A 17,634-nucleotide genomic window follows, 5' to 3' on the forward strand; every position below is an offset into this window, starting at 1 on the left:
TTTGTGTGTTTGTGGTGTTTCGGTGTTTGTGGTGTTTCGGTGTTTGTGGGGTTTGTGTGTTTGTGGGGTTTGGGTGTTTGTGGGGTTTGTGTGTTTGTGGGGTTTGTGTGTTTGTGGTGTTTCAGTGTTTGTGGTGTTTCGGTGTTTGTGGGGTTTGTGTGTTTGTGGGGTTTGTGGTGTTTGTGTGTTTGTGGTGTTTGTGTGTTTGTGGTGTTTCGGTGTTTGTGGTGTTTCGGTGTTTGTGGGGTTTGTGGTGTTTGTGGGGTTTGTGTGTTTGTGGGGTTTGTGTGTTTGTGGGGTTTGTGTGTTTGTGGTGTTTCAGTGTTTGTGGTGTTTCGGTGTTTGTGGGGTTTGTGTGTTTGTGGGGTTTGGGTGTTTGTGGGGTTTGTGTGTTTGTGGGGTTTGTGTGTTTGTGGTGTTTCAGTGTTTGTGGTGTTTCGGTGTTTGTGGGGTTTGTGTGTTTGTGGGGTTTGTGGTGTTTGTGTGTTTGTGGTGTTTCAGTGTTTGTGGTGTTTCGGTGTTTGTGGGGTTTGTGTGTTTGTGGGGTTTGTGGTGTTTGTGTGTTTGTGGTGTTTGTGGGGTTTGTATGTTTATGGTGTTTGTGGGGTTTGTGTGTTTGTGGTGTTTGGGTGTTTGTGGGGTTTGGGTGTTTGTGGGGTTTCGGTGTTTGTGGGGTTTGTATGTTTATGGTGTTTGTGGGGTTTGTATGTTTATGGTGTTTGTGGGGTTTGTGTGTTTGTGGTGTTTCGGTGTTTGTGGTGTTTGTGTGTTTGTGGGGTTTGTGGTGTTTGTGTGTTTGTGGTGTTTCGGTGTTTGTGGTGTTTCGGTGTTTGTGGGGTTTGTGTGTTTGTGGGGTTTGTGGTGTTTGTGTGTTTGTGGTGTTTCAGTGTTTGTGGTGTTTCGGTGTTTGTGGGGTTTGTGTGTTTGTGGGGTTTGTGGTGTTTGTGGGGTTTGTATGTTTATGGTGTTTGTGGGGTTTGTGTGTTTGTGGTGTTTGGGTGTTTGTGGTGTTTGGGTGTTTGTGGGGTTTGTGTGTTTGTGGGGTTTGTGTGTTTGTGGTGTTTGGGTGTTTGTGGGGTTTGTGTGTTTGTGGTGTTTGTGTGTTTGTGGTGTTTGTGTGTTTGTGGTGTGTGCCGGTCTGCTAATCTGACGGGCTGCTCTGGGGGTTCTGCTCCCTGTGTGAAGGCATGCCCCCGGCCGTGAGATGACGCTGAACACGGAGAGAGAGGGCAAGGAAGCGCTGCGGAGAAGAGCGAGCACGCCGATCCCCTCTTCACACAAGCCGGGCCCGAGAGACAGACAGCTGCCGCCCGAGTCCCGCCACCCTCCGCTCGGCCAGTCCGTCTCCTACCAAGCCGGGGACAAGAGCGTCCAGCCGCGGGCCAGCTGGTCCTCAGACTCGGAGGAGTCGGACAGCTCCGGGGCGGACTGCCTCTACCGGGTAGTTCTGTTAGGGGACCACGGCGTGGGGAAGTCCAGCCTTGCCAGTATATTCGCCGGGATACAAGAGAAAGATGCACACCATCACATCGGAGGTGGGAGAGCCTGACTGTTTACTGCTGAGTACTGTACACACTGTAATACATACATCTGCATCTGCACTGCAGTCTGATCTTTATCCAGGTAAAATAGAAAAAATTAGTAAATTAAAATAGAGTAAAAGTGCGGATGTAGCAGCTCGAAGGTCCATCCATGACATTCATGTTAGTTATTGTGGTCTAATGCATCCTTCACCATATCCAGTTGATCAGTGTGCTACAGGTGGTTCTTTACTAATGATGATGCCAGAGAAGATCCACTTTAGGTTCCATAAAGAAGTAGAACCTTTAAACTGTTACCTTTACATCCAGTGAAAGTTCTCTAAGCTTTTAAAAGGTTCTTTGCATCTACATTCTTTTCCCCATTACAAACATGCTTCTTTATGGGACCCAAAGTGGCTCTTCTATGGCATCACTTAAAGAACCCTTTGTAGCACATTGTTGCTGTCCCGCAAAAATCTTTTAAAGTGTTCCACTTTCCTCCATAATGTGAACCTGGCAGTTGTTCTTTATATAGTATCAGAATAAATGGACCTTTAGACATGCTCAAAATGACCCGTTAACAAAATGATCCTTTTACATTGACTTCCATTGAAAGTTAAGAAGACTTAACTTCCTTCTCGCTGTTTTGGAGGTTTGATGTGTCTGATGTGCAGAGAAGGTCATACTTCTCTCAGAATAGGACTCTCTGGAGCAGATCAACATCATGACCCTAATGGCTCCATGCTGCCTAATGCCAGGCGTGGGCTAGAGGGGTATAAAGCCCCCCAGCATTGAGCTGTGGAGCAGTGGAAGAACTGTGTTCTCTGGAATGATGGTGGTGGAGCTCCATCCAGTACTTTGGGATGAGTTGTGTAGCTGATCTTCCAACATCCTGATTCACTAACGCTCTTGTCACTAAATGCAATCAATCAAATCTTCACAGCAATGCTGGAAGTAAAATCTAGTAGAAAGTCTTCTTCTCTGGACAGTAGAGACAGTTCCTCCATCAAAAGCAGGATCAGCTCTTTTAATACTCTTGATTTCAGAAGTAATGAGCATGTGTCCCAATACTTTTGTCCATATATTGTAGATTTGTTTCCTCACATATTTACTAGAGTAGAAGTAAAGCCTTAGAAAATGCAAAGGAATTATCAAGTTTTATAATCACTATAATCACTATAATAACCTTGGCTGATCTCTGACGAACACTGATTGATGGATTGACCTCCCAATGTATCACATGTAGTGATTGATCTGAAAGCATTCATTGTAGGGAGCATTGATTTAATACCACAATCACTCACATATACAGTACGCTTATCTATACGGCCTGAGGCGGCTGAAACGCTGTCGCTGATTACTTCAGTGTGTCTGTGCAGTGGACGCTGACGTTTGTTCCAATTCATGTTCCCAGACCTTAATGTGGAGTCATGTCCTCATTGGTAGACTGCCAGGTTTGGCTGTAGCTTATGACAGGACAGAAGCCGACTGAACCTAAAGCAATAGCCTGGGTGTTGTGTCACCCATAACTTGTCCACTCTTTTTGCCATGCAGCCCAGAGAGAGCACGGCCAATTGTGCTCTATCAGACTCCGGCTGCTGATGGCAAAGCGGCATGGCTCAGGAATAACCCCCCCCCCAATAGACCAACGAGAGATGGTCCACTTTTAGAGAACGTCCCGAATCAGCCTGGACAGATCCACTGATTTCGGGGCTGTCGGTCTTTTTTGAGCTCTGTTGGACCTACCTGCAGTACAAACACTGTGAGTTTCCAAGCAACACAGACACTCCAGACAAATGTAGATCCTGTGAATTTACTGCATGGAGCAGTCGAAGGTCCCCTTACACGATTCTCTTACATGGTCACAGATGTAGGTCACAGATATAAGAGCACTGACCTATGGATAATTTATTGATGGCATCTGTCCTCAACATTTTGACTTGACCTGAGCTTCCACAAATTAATTCTTCATTGATGTTTAGGTAATACAAATAGTTTGAGCAATTCCATAGAATAACCCCTTTTTGTTCTGTAAAGAACTATATGGACAAAAGTATTGGGACACCTGCTTATTCATCATTTCTTCTGAAATCAAGGGTATTAAAAGAGCTGATCCTGCTTTTTGGAGTGACTGTCTCTACTGTCCAGAGAAGAACACTTTCTACTAGATTTTACTACCAGCATTGCTGTGAGGATTTGATAGATCGCATTTTGCAACAAGAGTGTTATTTGGGTCAACCTTAAAGTAGCAGAATGCATTCATTAGAAGGGATGGCCATTAACATTAGGACATATAGTGTATGATTGTGTTAGAGATCCATACTGGATGTACAGTCCTTTTTGTGTTATACACTGTGCCTCGTTTTAGTTAGAAGTTACTGGGAAAATTGTTGTGTTTTTAAATCCTTTGCTAGTAATTACTGTCAGGAATCTCCAACCTATAGACAAAGTGTTCTCCTTCACTGGTGAACCTATATTTCATTTTCTCCTTCAAAGCTTCATCCTTATCTTCAGTAAGTGAAACATGCTCAGTGGGGTTCAGGTCAGATGATTAACTGGAATATTTCACTTTTTGGGTCATTGTAGTGTCTTTCACTGAATTCTCAGACATAGTGATGGATCTGAGCTGTTAAGATCTTCACTTCAGAATAGACCCTGCTGTCAGCATCAACAGTCACGCCATTGAAAATCAAATGGAGTAGTACTATTCCATTCCATGCTCCTGTATTTCTGACTCATTCACATGGAGTGGTCCCATTGGAAGTCATACGGTCATTCCACCATGGCTTAGGGTGGTCCTCCATGTTTACTATTGCTGAGCTAACCTGTGTGTTTGTACCTCTTAACAGCAAGCAGCTGATTTTCTCTGGTCTGAATCAGTTAGGAGTTTCTAAACTCCGAGAGTTTCCCCATGGTTCAGTTTGGTTTCACACAGGGAAAAATCTAAGATCACCAAAATGCATCCCAACAAACCACATGAGAACTTTCTCTCTGTTGATTGGTCCGACATGTCTGGGGCGGCGCTAGAAAGTAAATACAGGAAGTTTACCATGGAGCAGCAGAGATCCATCTGTTTATAGCTGTAGTGATTATCTGGGCAGTAGGCCAGGTTACGGGAGCCGTTTAGCCTCAGACCTGTGGAGTACACCTGATAGCTGACCGCTCCAACATCCAGTCGGGAACAGAGGCCACCTCCTCTCAGGGGTCTCTGTGCCGTTGTTTTGGTCTGAATGTTCACACCGGCCCAAATGAATCGCACCAAAGGTGAAAACGAACCAGAGTCAGATTTAACCAGACTAAAAAGTGCAGGTGTGAAAACAGCCAAAGATTAGACGTGTCTAGTAGAGAGACAACAGCAGAGAACGCCAGTGCTCTATCTAGAACCTGCTGCAGACTTTTAGTAAGCACGAACTAATGATTAAACAACAAACAGCTGGCCAGGAAACATCCGAGCACTCAATGTCCACATACTTATGACCCCCTGAAAAGGATATTATGTACAAAAAGCACAAAATGGGATGTGATTCTTATAGAGTTAACCCAGTGTAGAGACACAAGCATCAAATTAAAGCCACTGAAACTCTGAACTGAACCCAGTGGCACGTCATTACTCTTCTTATACTCTTCGTATAAACACAAACACCAGAGCTGGGCAAAGAAATAGAAAATGAAGAGTTTTTCTACCAAATAAGTATTTTAATAAGGATTTTCCACTTTTAATAAAATACACTCTTAAAAATAAAGGTGCTACAGCGGGTTCTAGGAGTAATGCCATCGAAGAACAGGAACAGTTTTTGGTTCTATAAAAGAACCATTTTTATAAAAGAAGACGTATATGTGCAGAAGGTCTAAATATGTGAGTGTTAAAGTTCTTTAACACTTTAAAGGTTCTTCACACTCACAGCTGCTTTACAGAAAGTGTTTTTCTGTGGCATCACGCACAGAACCTTGTGTAGCACGTTCATGATCATTTTAAGAGTGCAGACCTAATTATCTGGCAGTTTAGAAGGACTGTACCAGACTTCTAGAGATGTGTTAACGTAAGTAGCAGATGCCTTTCTCTGTGTGTGTGTGTGTGTGTGTGTGTGTGTTTGGTGACCCGGCATTCTGTATCCTTATTCCCTAGAGGCACGAACAACATTACTGTTACTTCTCCTTCCTTGCATCATGCCTCTCTAATCCGTCCAAGCAGTCTCCATCTTCAGTTCCTTTCAAGCACAATCCATTAGTTTCATCTACTTTTACCAAGCTGTTCAAAGCAGCTCTTCTCCAGTCTGGTATCACCAAAGAAATGAGATGCTATCAGGAGTGCAATCGGCACCGGATAAATGGATGGTGAGATTTGCATCCTCGCTCGGCTGACGAGGCTCATTTTTCTCCATGATTATGACGCACTTTAAATATAACTGTACTATTTTTAGTTTAATTAGATACAGCACATTCAGATAACTGACACTGAGTCACGAAACCCAGGAACTGATGAAAGCTTCTCCTAAATCCGTGTTTAAATTCACACGTTGAAGCTTAAGCGGAAGAGGAACATCCAGCCTCGGCTCTACATGGTGCGAGCATGTGGAGGGCTCGGGAAGTGACAGAGTGGATTTAAAGTGGAAAAATGGGACAAGGTCTGTTTCACCCTAAAGCAGACTGTGTTTCCATCTTCCTGTCAGACTGGCCACAAGATCAGCCTAAACTAGACACGGCTCAATGCTTTTTCCACCACTCCACACTCATTCTTCATGGCCATGAACGTGAAAAAATAACATAGCACCACTCAAGGAGATCAGGGATAAGCACAGCAACACTAGCATTAAAGGGGGCCTTTCTGCTCGGTGCCTTATCAACAGCGTCATCTGCGAACAGATGAACCATAGCTTTGGCAAATTGGGGTTTTTATGGTTTGTTCTTAAATCTTTTCTAATTTTTTTGTGTTTTTACTTCTGCTGATGATTATGTTAGCGATTGACTAATATATTAATTATTTGGATGACACTGCAATATATTTCATTATTACAAAATACAGGAATTTATCAGTCAATGATCAAAAGCGTCACGATATTTATAATTTATATGCAGTGTAGTGTATCTAAAATTGAGGTAAAAAAAATATTTTGGGCAGATGCTGATGCGATATAGTGTGCAGCCCCAGTACAGATCGTTTTTACAGTACTGTTAGTGGGTACATAAGTAAAACAAACAAACAAAAAATATCAATAAACGAAAAAAGAAAATAAAAACGAAATTAAAAAAGAACATTCTGATAAAAGTTTTAAGATTCTCTGCAAGTGTTTTGTAAAAAAAGCTTTTATTAATCCGGCTCCACATTGCTTTCAGATAAAAGTTTGAAATTAATTCAGTATCCCTTGCATAGCTTTCAAATAATTAGTAAAGAATGCTGCAGATGATTCCTAAATGTCTGATCAAAAAAAGTTATTAACTCAAACTCAAATTTAAAAAACACAAAGTGTCCTGTAACCTGATCTGACAGAAATGATGGTTAACAAACCATTAAGGTGCATAATCAGTATATAATAACAACAAACCCAAGAATAACTAAAAAAGGCAGGGTTTGATTACCGTACCATGTAGAAATGATTGATATTTAGTTTGTGCTGTTAATGGTTGGAGATGTTAGACCCTCTGTAGAGATCCTGAACCTTCTGTTTTCTGTTCTGCTTTAGAAGACACTTACGAAAGAACACTGACAGTGGACGGAGAAGAGACCACCCTTGTTGTAATGGATACATGGGAAACAGAGAAGCAAGTATGAAAACTAAACCCCAGCCTCTCAATAAACACTCACTTCACCAACACGTAGCAGCATCGGCAGCATCCGTAGATCATAGCCTACTTTCTAAACGTCCAAAAACATTTGAGCCTCACACGCACATTCCTACGTGTCTGAGGCGCGAGCTTACAGCTGACAACAGACAACACACTCACCTAAAGGCCACAGTGCCCTTCCCACAGTGAATGTTGTGGAAAAACATGGCCACTAAGCGCCACTGGCCAAACTCCATTGACAGTAGCTGAAGTGGAGTGGGCTGAAGTCCAGCAGAGAGCCGACAGAACGCTTTGGGCCCCTGCCGAGCACCTCCACACAACAGAGGACACTGATGGCTTTGGGACCTAATTACAGCGCTATTGATCACAGTGCTCTATGAGAGCTCCCACTGAGGGCTACAAGACAGCTGGGTTTGGCCCAGTGGTTGTTTACAAGGATAAGGATAAGTCTGTTCTGTAGAGTTGGGATAAAAACGCCACACAACCTGACGTAGAGATGCTCCTTTTGTAGATATGTAAAGAACTTTATCTAACACTGCCAAAAGATTACATCACCACTGTCATCCAAAACCTTGTATCTCAATTTTTTGTTGTTTTTGCCATTTTGATATAATGTGAATTTCATGATAAATGGCCCAATAGAAATGCTCCAAAGTGACTTGGAATAAAATATTTGTAATTTTTTTAGTTAAGAAGGCTTTTCTCCTGTAAAGTTGGAGATACAATGTCTTTGCATGAAATGCAAGATAAGGAACAAGGCTCATCAATGACTTTTTATTATTCCTTTTATTATGCCTAGCGATGCTGTATCAGTAATATACAGCATCGTACTTCGACATGTATTTAATCACATCCAGGTTTGGGTGAAAAAAAAAAAATAATAATAATAATAATTATCACAAAAAGTTCATTTTAACCACGCAATTTGATTGGCTGAAAGATGTTCTAGGATTGTCAAAATTGCACTATAAAGGCTCTCTGACCGAGGGTCTTTACTCCACCACATACACACATCTGTCATCTAGCAACGACACCAGCCTTACAAGACGAAAACACCAACCATAACAAACCAGCAGCTTTAGAATTAAACAAGTAAACGACTGACATCACAAATTATAACGAGTTCATAAAATCTACTGTCTGCCAGTCTTCTGAAGCTGTAGATATTAATCACCAGCCTGAGACTTCCAATAACGCTGGAGACTTCACGCTGTTATTCACACAGCAGCCCAAACTGCACACGAATACACTAAAGCAGAGCAATACTCACCAGAAGTGTTTCTAGGTAGGGTAGGTAGGGTACATTGTGTAGTTTAAGGCACTGAGTTAGATCAGCCAATCAGAGCAAGCATGAACCGCTGCACTATTTCAGGTAGAACACATGACTGAATACAGAACGGCCGATTTCGGAAAAAAAGATCAGCTTCACATAAAAGTACGATTTATTTATTTTATCTTATAGCTTTGATAGTGTGTGTAGCCATGGGATTAATATAACCTGTAACATCGCCTGACGTTGTAACCCTGATGATTATGATATGATGAACTGTTCCTCGACTGTTCTGACTGAAGGTGTTGTTAGTAGGGTGTGACTGATAGAATGTGACTATTTTACCTGCTGGAATGTTGTTGAACAAATACATTGTTTTTCTTAAAATCTAACAATAACCACCAATAACAGAACCGTAGTGTAATCCAGATAATACACTCGTGCTAAAACGTGAGGTATTGGCACTGCTGTACTGATCTTGCAGCCTCTGGCCTACGACTGCAGTACACCAGCTGTAGCACTCCCTCTGGTGTATTATTGCTTAGTTATGAAATGTGAATAATTGAATGAATGATTGATTGTATTGCCACCCATGTGACCGCACAGTACACATGAATATTATTGAATATTCTCCAATAATTTCATCATCTTTCATCATCTGATCCAATCTGTTTACCTTAGTGTTTAGTTTCAGCTGATTCTGATTCAGTCAGATTTGTGTTTTCATACATGAATCACCAGCATCAGCATCACACATAATGCCTTTGTTTTTATCACATTATTACATGTATGATATTTATATTCTTATTATAATGTGATATTATGGACTATTGGTTTTCTATTGGATTGGATTTAATGATCATTAACTGATATTCAAAAACATCACTCTGTTGCTCAGCTCTAGTCACATCAGAATCACATCGCTGGCTCAAGTATCGTCACAATATCCTTTTAGTTTGTCCCACCTGTACCGTTCTGTACCGTTCTGATAGGCCAATGTTTATGCCGGTTCTTTGGGAATCATGTAGCTGAATCAGTGAATCACACGGTGCTGTTCACTTATCTTCTGCCACATTTGAAGGTTTGATGAGGTGTTCTAAAGGACTGTGAGTAGCTCTGATTTTCTGTCTGTGATTCACAGGAGGAGGATGAGAAGTGGGTGCAGGATTACTGCATGCAGGTGGGCAACGCTTATGTCATTGTTTACTCCATCACTGACCGCAGCAGCTTTGAGAGCGCGTCAGAGCTGCGCATCCAACTGCGTCGCATCCGCCAGGCCGAGAACATTCCTATCATCCTTGTGGGCAACAAGAGTGACCTGGTGCGCTGTCGAGAGGTGGCCGTGGAAGGTAAGAGACAGTGTGATGTTTTAGGAGAGAATCAGCATTTTAATCCAGGGTTTTTACCATTTAACTTAAACACTGTCATAAATGAATTAGTTAAACTGTAAATGCGTGTTATTCAGTCTTTTAGAGATGGGTCCGAAAGAAGGGATTTTCAGAGATAAAACATTACCTGTGTAGTGATGTAGGAGGAGTTTACAGATCTCTGCTGATCACACATGGATACCACATACGCTAGGAAAAGTGAATGCAGTTGATTAATAGGAACAGCTTCAGTAAGAAGTTCTCTCCTGTCGGCCTCATCCTAAAATTCACATTGTTAAATAATAATAATTATTAATTAGATTTAATTATTATTAAAATAAATAAATAACAAAAAATAATCTCACGCTGCGCTACATGACCATGTACCACAGTGTCATTCAAATGATTATTGCCAGTTGCCTCCTGGCTTCTATTATAAGGGTAATATGGTAACAGTATGATACAAGTAAAGATTAAGTTTAAAGGTGCACTAGAAAGGAAACTGTATTTATCATGGCATAGTTGAGGAATGAGCAGGTCGGTACACGGAACTAACATACCAGGTTGCCTCTTCATTAAAAAAAAAAAAACTAATCCGGCAGAACTGAAACGGGGCTGGACAACGGGACGATTCCCAAACCCCAAACTGTTACATCACAGTCTCTTATTACACTACATTATTCCCACTAGCCACGTAAGCCCTGATAACACCGTAAAAAGCAAAGCCCACTTCCAAATATGGTGTTTTTTTTTTTTCTTCTTCTATTGAGTTTTCAGTAATAGATTAACTGAGAAGAGCACGTCACCTCCTGACTCTGCTAGATATCGGAAAATGAGCCGTCTTGTGACTGTTGCCTGATCTGGGAAAGGTCGTTATGCAGAGGAAGGGAATGAGGAAACTAGTCATTTCATGTTAGTCTAAAAACTAACCCTAGCAGCCAGCTTTACCATCTACATAATAATGACAGTGCTAAAAACAAAACTGTGCTATGCTAGGTTATACTATACAAAGCTATGTGGCATCTTTGTGTCGTGGCAGTGCCATAAACCAGCCAATCAGAGTAGAGCTCATCAAATTCAGTTTATAAGCTTATCTTAAACAGCATGTTTCATTCTGAGGCAAAATAACAGGCTGGAGAACTGAGAACCAAAGTCAGACACTTTTTTAAATGCTCAGTAAATAAATTCTGTTGTATCTTTACAAACACTGCTGTCTTCCTTTCAGCAGATTTGGTACTTTAGTGTCCCTGGTTCTCTCTGGCCTCATGCCACAGCATCTTGCAGTTCCTATAATAGAAGAAGAAGATATTATTTAGCTTTCTAAGACAAACATGTCTTGTTTCGTTTGCCAGAGGGCCGAGCCTGCGCGGTGGTCTTCGACTGCAAGTTCATCGAGACGTCGGCCTCGCTGCACCACAACGTTCATGAGCTGTTCGAGGGCATCGTGAGGCAGATCCGTCTGCGGCGGGACAGCAAAGAGACCAACGAGCGCCGCCGCTCCATTTACAAGCGCAAGGAGAGCATCACCAAGAAGGCCCGCCGCTTCCTCGACAGGCTAGTGGCCAAGAACAACAAGAAGATGGCCCTCAAAGTACGCTCTAAATCCTGCCATGACCTCACCGTGCTGTGAGCTCACCCTCCAGATCCCTCCATTCCTTCTTCTTCTCTTCATTCCTGAAAGGTTCAGTTCTGTTCCCCAAGAAAACCATCAGTTATGGACATGTGGGGTTTTGGTGTTATTTGTGTTATTTATTTGAACACTTTATTAGTGTTGAACACTCAGTGGAGGATTGGACTATGCACCCTGTTCCTACTCGGCTTTGTCGAGACGTCTTTCAGCTGAACTGAATTTGGGGATATTTCTTAAACCAAAGCTTTTTTACTTCATATATCACTGATTGAGTGGGATGTGTTTTTTTGGACTTCTATCAGCATCTGCCTTATCATGCTGGGTTGACACCTAGGTTAGGTGATCTAACACTAAAAATGATCCTGTGTCAGTTTTTCTTTTCGTTTTCTAAAAAAAAAAAAAAAAAAGACATAACTCTGTATACACTGATGTAATTTGCTACGAGGGAAAGCACTGTCCAAAGAGGTACCACAGGAGAGACCACTGTCTTAGATTGAAATTTTTGCACTATGTACGTTGTTTCACTGAACTGACCGGTTTGAATCCCAAACGGCACTGTACCTTTTAAGCTGGCAAGCTAAAAGTAAAGCCGCCTAATAGACTTAATTGAGAAGGTATAAAGGGTGAACACGGTGAGCATCATATACGAAGAGCATGCAAATATCTTCTGCCGGCATGCCTTTTGGACTTGATGGATGTGAATTTTATTTTAAGACACTATGCAACTCTGCATCCTGTCAGACAGTCCTGCCCAGTTCAGATAGTTCTATGGTGAGAGAGCGAGAGGTTAAGGAGTGGCAGAGTGCTGTTTGTACTGGATATAAGAACAATACTTTGTGGGCTGATTTTTTTCTTACTTGTTTTGTATCTACTTGTTTTAAACTAGAGATACGAAACATTTTGTACAAAGAAGTATTGATTTGTAAATATACAGAACTACTGTATGTTCAGAATTTGTTTAATACAATAAACATCTGACAAAATGCACTTTGGAACATTTGAAGGATTATGCATTATTATAAAGCACTGAATGGAAGTTAATTGCCCATGACCATACCTATTCAGCACAGTTAGTCAGATTATAATAATATAATATACCTATAAATACCTTTTACTAAAGAATTAAATTATACAGCTTTGGATTTTTGCAAACACGCTGATATGAAACTGTCTTCAGCTTAGAAACTGTACTCCAGAGTTAAGGCCACATATTTATTCCACATTTTCTTGGAATGAATTTCATGGAGGTAAGAACATCCCCAGTGATGAAGCTGCTCAGGCATGAGCCAAATGCCACACATTGTTCTACTCCTACTCAGCTACTTTTTCAGTCTGACCTTTCCTGCTTTTTCTATGTAATTATGTTATATGCATTTTCACTTACATTTACACTTTACAGACAAAAGTATTGGGACACCTGCTCATTCAATGTTTCTTTTGGGTATTAAAAGAGCTGATCCTGCTTTTGTTGGAGTAACTATCTCTACTGTCCAGAGAAGAAGACTTTCTACCAGATTCTGGAGGGTCTGATTGACTGTGACAAGAGCGTTAGTGAGGTCACAATGTTGTATGAAGATCACCACCCCAACTCATCCCATTCAAAAGTATGGAGCTCCTCCACCATCATTCCAGAGAACACAGTTCTTCCACTGCTCCACAGCTCAATGCTGGGGGGCTTTATACCCCTCTAGCCCACGCCTGGCATTATTAGGCAGCATGGAGCCAATAGGGTCATGATGTTTATCTGCTCCAGAGAGTCCTATTCTATTGGCAGTTCTTCTCTACATGGACTAGACAAGCTGTGTGTGTGTGCATTTGCACATCTGTGACAGCAATGGGTGCAGCTTAAAGTGGCTTAATGCTGAATTAGAAGGGGTGTCCACAAACATTTGGACATATTCTGTATAGTTGTGGTTGCAAGTTTACATACATCCGTTATCAGCACACCTGATATTTGGTAAAATGTCCCTTAGTAATTTACACCCTGAGCAAGACAGGTTTGGCTTCTTGCAGAATTCTGGTTGGGTGTTTGACCACTCGTCTGGGCAGAATGAGTAGAGTTACATATATTGGTTGGTTTCCTGCCACAGTCCATATGTTGAAAGGGTTGCGGTCAGAACTTTGGGATGCAATTCCAAAACAGTGATGTTAGCTCTCCTTGTGGTGTGTGGGACCATTTTCCTGAACATCCATGTCCAAATTCATGTTCAGCGGTTTAGCAAAACAGCCCCAGAGCATGATGCTACCAACACTTTGCTTAACTGTTAAATGTCTCACCTTTATTTCTCCAGACATTCCTTTGATTATTGTCGTAATTATGTGTCAATCTTTGTCTCATCTGACCATAAACCTTCCCCTCCATGCCTTTTCTACGTCCATGTAGTTCAGCTTCACACTTTAGTCGACCTTGAAGGTTGTCAACCTCTTAAACTCCTCGGGCCTTAGGAACAACTCAGCCAGTTTACGTGTAGCTACAGATTAGTAATCTTTAGGGTGCACTAAAAGTCACAGAGCATTAAAGGTTACAGCTAAACCTGAATGAAGTGGGTGAACTGATATTTAAGGATGTATGTTGTAACTCATCCTGCCCCAGAAAAGAAACTGTTCATTAAAAGCCCAACAATGCCATGAGATGTATGGAAACTTTAGACCACTTCCTGTAATCAGTTGTACAGCATGCTTTAGTCTGAGTTCAGAATAATGAACTAATTTAGCAGATTGTTCTACATTGTTCTTTAAGTCAAATACCCGAACTGTACGGCTGGTAGATCATTCTGCTCATTTCTGTGATAACGAGGAACTCGCATATCCCCGTAGCTTCCAGTGCATGCAGGGTTGGATGACCTTCCATTGTTTTCCTCAGACACAGGCCAGTGGCTTTGTGCTCTCCAACAGCGCACCAGGGTATCAATGAAACGCCAGCGTTCCAAAAGGCCCACACTGAAAGCCCATTGTGGATGTGAAGGTCTTTCTTTGTGTGCTGACAAGTTCTGGTTCCATTCAGGGCAGTTAATCAGATTACGCTTTGTTACTCCAGAGTTTCCAATATCATCATTATCCTCATCAGACAACGTCCTCAAAGCCTAGATCAGAGGAAATCTGCCTGTGTTGTATTTCCAGACTTAATGAAGTATCTTCTCTTAATACAACTCACTCTAATAAAGTCCTCCTGCTTCACTACTGAGAAACCTGAAGTTAGCTGCGGTGCTCTGGCTCTGATTTTCAATATGACAGGGATCCACCCCAGCAGACACCGTCAGAAAGAGGTCAGACTCTTCAGATTGGACAGACGTTGAATTTTATTGATAATGGAAATGTCAACAAACCAACTTTTCAATTCTTTAAAAAAAAATTATATATATATATATATATATATATATATATATATATATATATATATATATATATATTTCTTTATTTTTTATTTATTTTTTTTATTTTTTATTGGGTGAGCTGCCCTCAACGGCACCACTGTTAACTATGCAGATCCCAGCTGGCCTCCAATACTGATAGATGTTGTAATCTGGTTGACATTTTTGGTATCATTATTGATAATAATGATAATAATAATAATAATATAATTTAATATATATATATATATATGATTACACAAAAGGCCAAAATAACAGCATACACCCACTTCCTTCATTTTTTCTGAAAATTCAAAAATTTTAACCAAAGCCTCTTAACTCCCCATAAGTGATCATGATCCACTACAGCTGGTAGGTTCTCTGTGTCGGACTGACCAACATACAGTTCAGTGGAGCTCTGAGAAGTGCATGATCTGAGATGTTAGGAATGTCGCTTGGAGCCGTTTCTAAACAACTGCAGATTCCAAGATCATCGGTTCTAACAATCGTATGTGAGACCAGGTTATTGGGAGATGTAGCTACTCTGGAAAAACCTGAACTGAAGGGATCTGCGGAGAGGAAACTGATCAGGAAGAACCAGAAAATGAGGCCCATGTCTGTATATGATTAAACTAGAACTGCACTGGCACCATTAGAAATCCCATAACTAGCAGAAAGCAGCAAGACCACAGAGGCATTTGGGATTCATGGTCCAAACTAGTTCTAATAGGCCCGTTTTCCCACAGTGTTCTTCAGAAATTCTTGCTGTTTAATCTAGATGTGTTACAGTATGAATTATTATCCAGTCTAGTCTAGTCCATTTTCCTCTAGTGACGGCCTTATAATGACACTGGATTTGAGAACGGGGTCATCTCTACAAACAGTTCATCATGCATTTGGACACCCGCTGTCTGTCGGCTGAAGTGGGTGTGTGAGGGTATGTATTTTTTTTTACCATGGGCAGATGTGTCGGGACGGCCATTGCTCAGCACCGGGAGGAGCAGGCAGGGGGCCAGAGGCTGCAACAAGGCCAGCTCCAGAGTGCCGTGCCTGGGTCAGCTCTTTCCACTCGGCCCAGTGGGGGTTACAGTGGGGGAGGGAGGGAGGTGGGGGACAGGGCCTGCTGGCTGGAGCTCAGAGCATTGATTTGGTCTGGCTAATGGAAAGAATGCCTCACTCCACGGTCAACCTTTCCCCCGGCTAATTCAGACACTACCGACACCCGAACACACGCGCAGCCCACAAACAGAACCCCGTCATTTCCTCTGAAACATGCAGGATCTTATCCCAGACCAACGCTCAGCGCAGTTGTGGAGCTTCCCACAGAAGTGAGAGATTTTCAACAAAGAGCACTGTGTGTGTGTGTGTGTGTGTGTGTGTGTGTGTGTGTGTGTGTGTGTGTGGTTGAGACAGGAAATCAGGATTTGTACACCTTTGAGGATGCCACTATAGCCGTTCACACTGAAATTCTAAAAATCCTATAGTTTGGATTTTAATTTCTACATAATTTAATTAATTTGCAACTTTTCTTTATGTTATTACAAACAGGCATTTTCCATATTAGCCATAACATTAAAACACTATATCTATATAAAAATAAATAAATAACTAAATAAGCATGGACTCCACAAGACCTCCAAGAAAACCAAGATGTCTGAGCCTGAGGTACAGACTATGACCCTGTCGCTGGTTTACTGGTTGTCCTTTCTTGGAAAGGGGAACACCCCACAAGACCTGCCTGATATTCTGGAGATGTTCTGACCCAGTCATCTTCTAGAACATCACAGTCTGGTTCTTGTATTTTTTCTTGATTCCAACACGTCAGCTTCCCTCTGCTCTGCACTCCACCTTCAGCTCTTCAGTCTTGTTACTTATCTGATGAGCTGGATCAGGTGTGTTGGGAGCAGGGTAAACACTGAGACGTGCAGGGCAGGGGGACCTTCAGGAGCAGGCATTGCTCAAGGAACCTTTTAAAGAGAGTGCGTGCCTACGTGCCCAAATACCTGTGCACTGATTTCCACTCAGGACTCTGGAGTTTCGCGGAGTGAAGAGTGATGTTTACACTTTTCAGAAACTGCAGCGCTTGCCTCAACAGCTTTGTAATTCAACCCTGATTCATATCCTAATCCGTTTTACTAAGTAGCATTTAATACTGGTCCTCTCATCTTTACTGGGCTCGAGTGTAATTTAAACACATTCTTTCCTGCAATGAAACGTATTCCTTTCAAAACAAGCAGAGGGGCTGTTTCCTTTAAATGGCAACGGCAACTGGGTATTAAGTGTTAGACATGAGATTATAGGGGACTCGGCTACTAGAGTCAAGCAGTAAAAACTAACAACAACACGAGAGAGAGAGAGAGAGAGAGAGAGAGAGAGAGAGAGAGACACGAATGGAAAAACTGAATAAGGCCTGGGAGGTGGTGGCGCATACAGGAAGATGAACGACCCCGCACTGGTCACACTGACTGGTTCTTGTAACGTGTCAAGAAGCTGGCGTCCTCCAGATGTGTGTCATGTTTATACTGTCCAAAGCCTCCCAGGAGATTTACATTTGGCCCGCGCTCTCCCGGGCTGAAGGCAGAGAGGGAGAGAGAGGGAGAGAGAGGGAGAGAGAGGGAGAGAGAGGGCTAATTACGGAAAGTTGGCAGCCAGCAAAGGAGCAAGCAAGCTGTGGCAAGATACAACGGAAAGAATGAGATTAAACCAGGAAAAA

At 42.0% G+C, this 17,634-nt stretch overlaps 1 protein-coding gene across 1 annotated transcript in view; it reads left to right on the forward strand.

Annotated features, from left to right (window-relative positions):
- The window catches only part of rem1 (RAS (RAD and GEM)-like GTP-binding 1), a 13,545-nt gene extending 1,030 nt beyond the window's left edge, over positions 1–12,515 (forward strand). Inside the window, exons 2-5 of the mRNA XM_072666225.1 lie at positions 1,186–1,535; positions 7,202–7,284; positions 9,716–9,923; positions 11,294–12,515. Coding sequence (XP_072522326.1) covers positions 1,205–1,535; positions 7,202–7,284; positions 9,716–9,923; positions 11,294–11,571 — 900 coding nt within the window. The 5' untranslated portion in view covers positions 1,186–1,204 and the 3' untranslated portion in view covers positions 11,572–12,515. The remainder of the gene's footprint in view (positions 1–1,185; positions 1,536–7,201; positions 7,285–9,715; positions 9,924–11,293) is intronic.
- The last annotated feature ends 5,119 nt before the right edge of the window (positions 12,516–17,634 follow it).

The sequence above is a fragment of the Salminus brasiliensis genome, chromosome 21, assembly GCF_030463535.1.
Source record: "Salminus brasiliensis chromosome 21, fSalBra1.hap2, whole genome shotgun sequence".
NCBI lineage: Eukaryota > Metazoa > Chordata > Actinopteri > Characiformes > Bryconidae > Salminus > Salminus brasiliensis.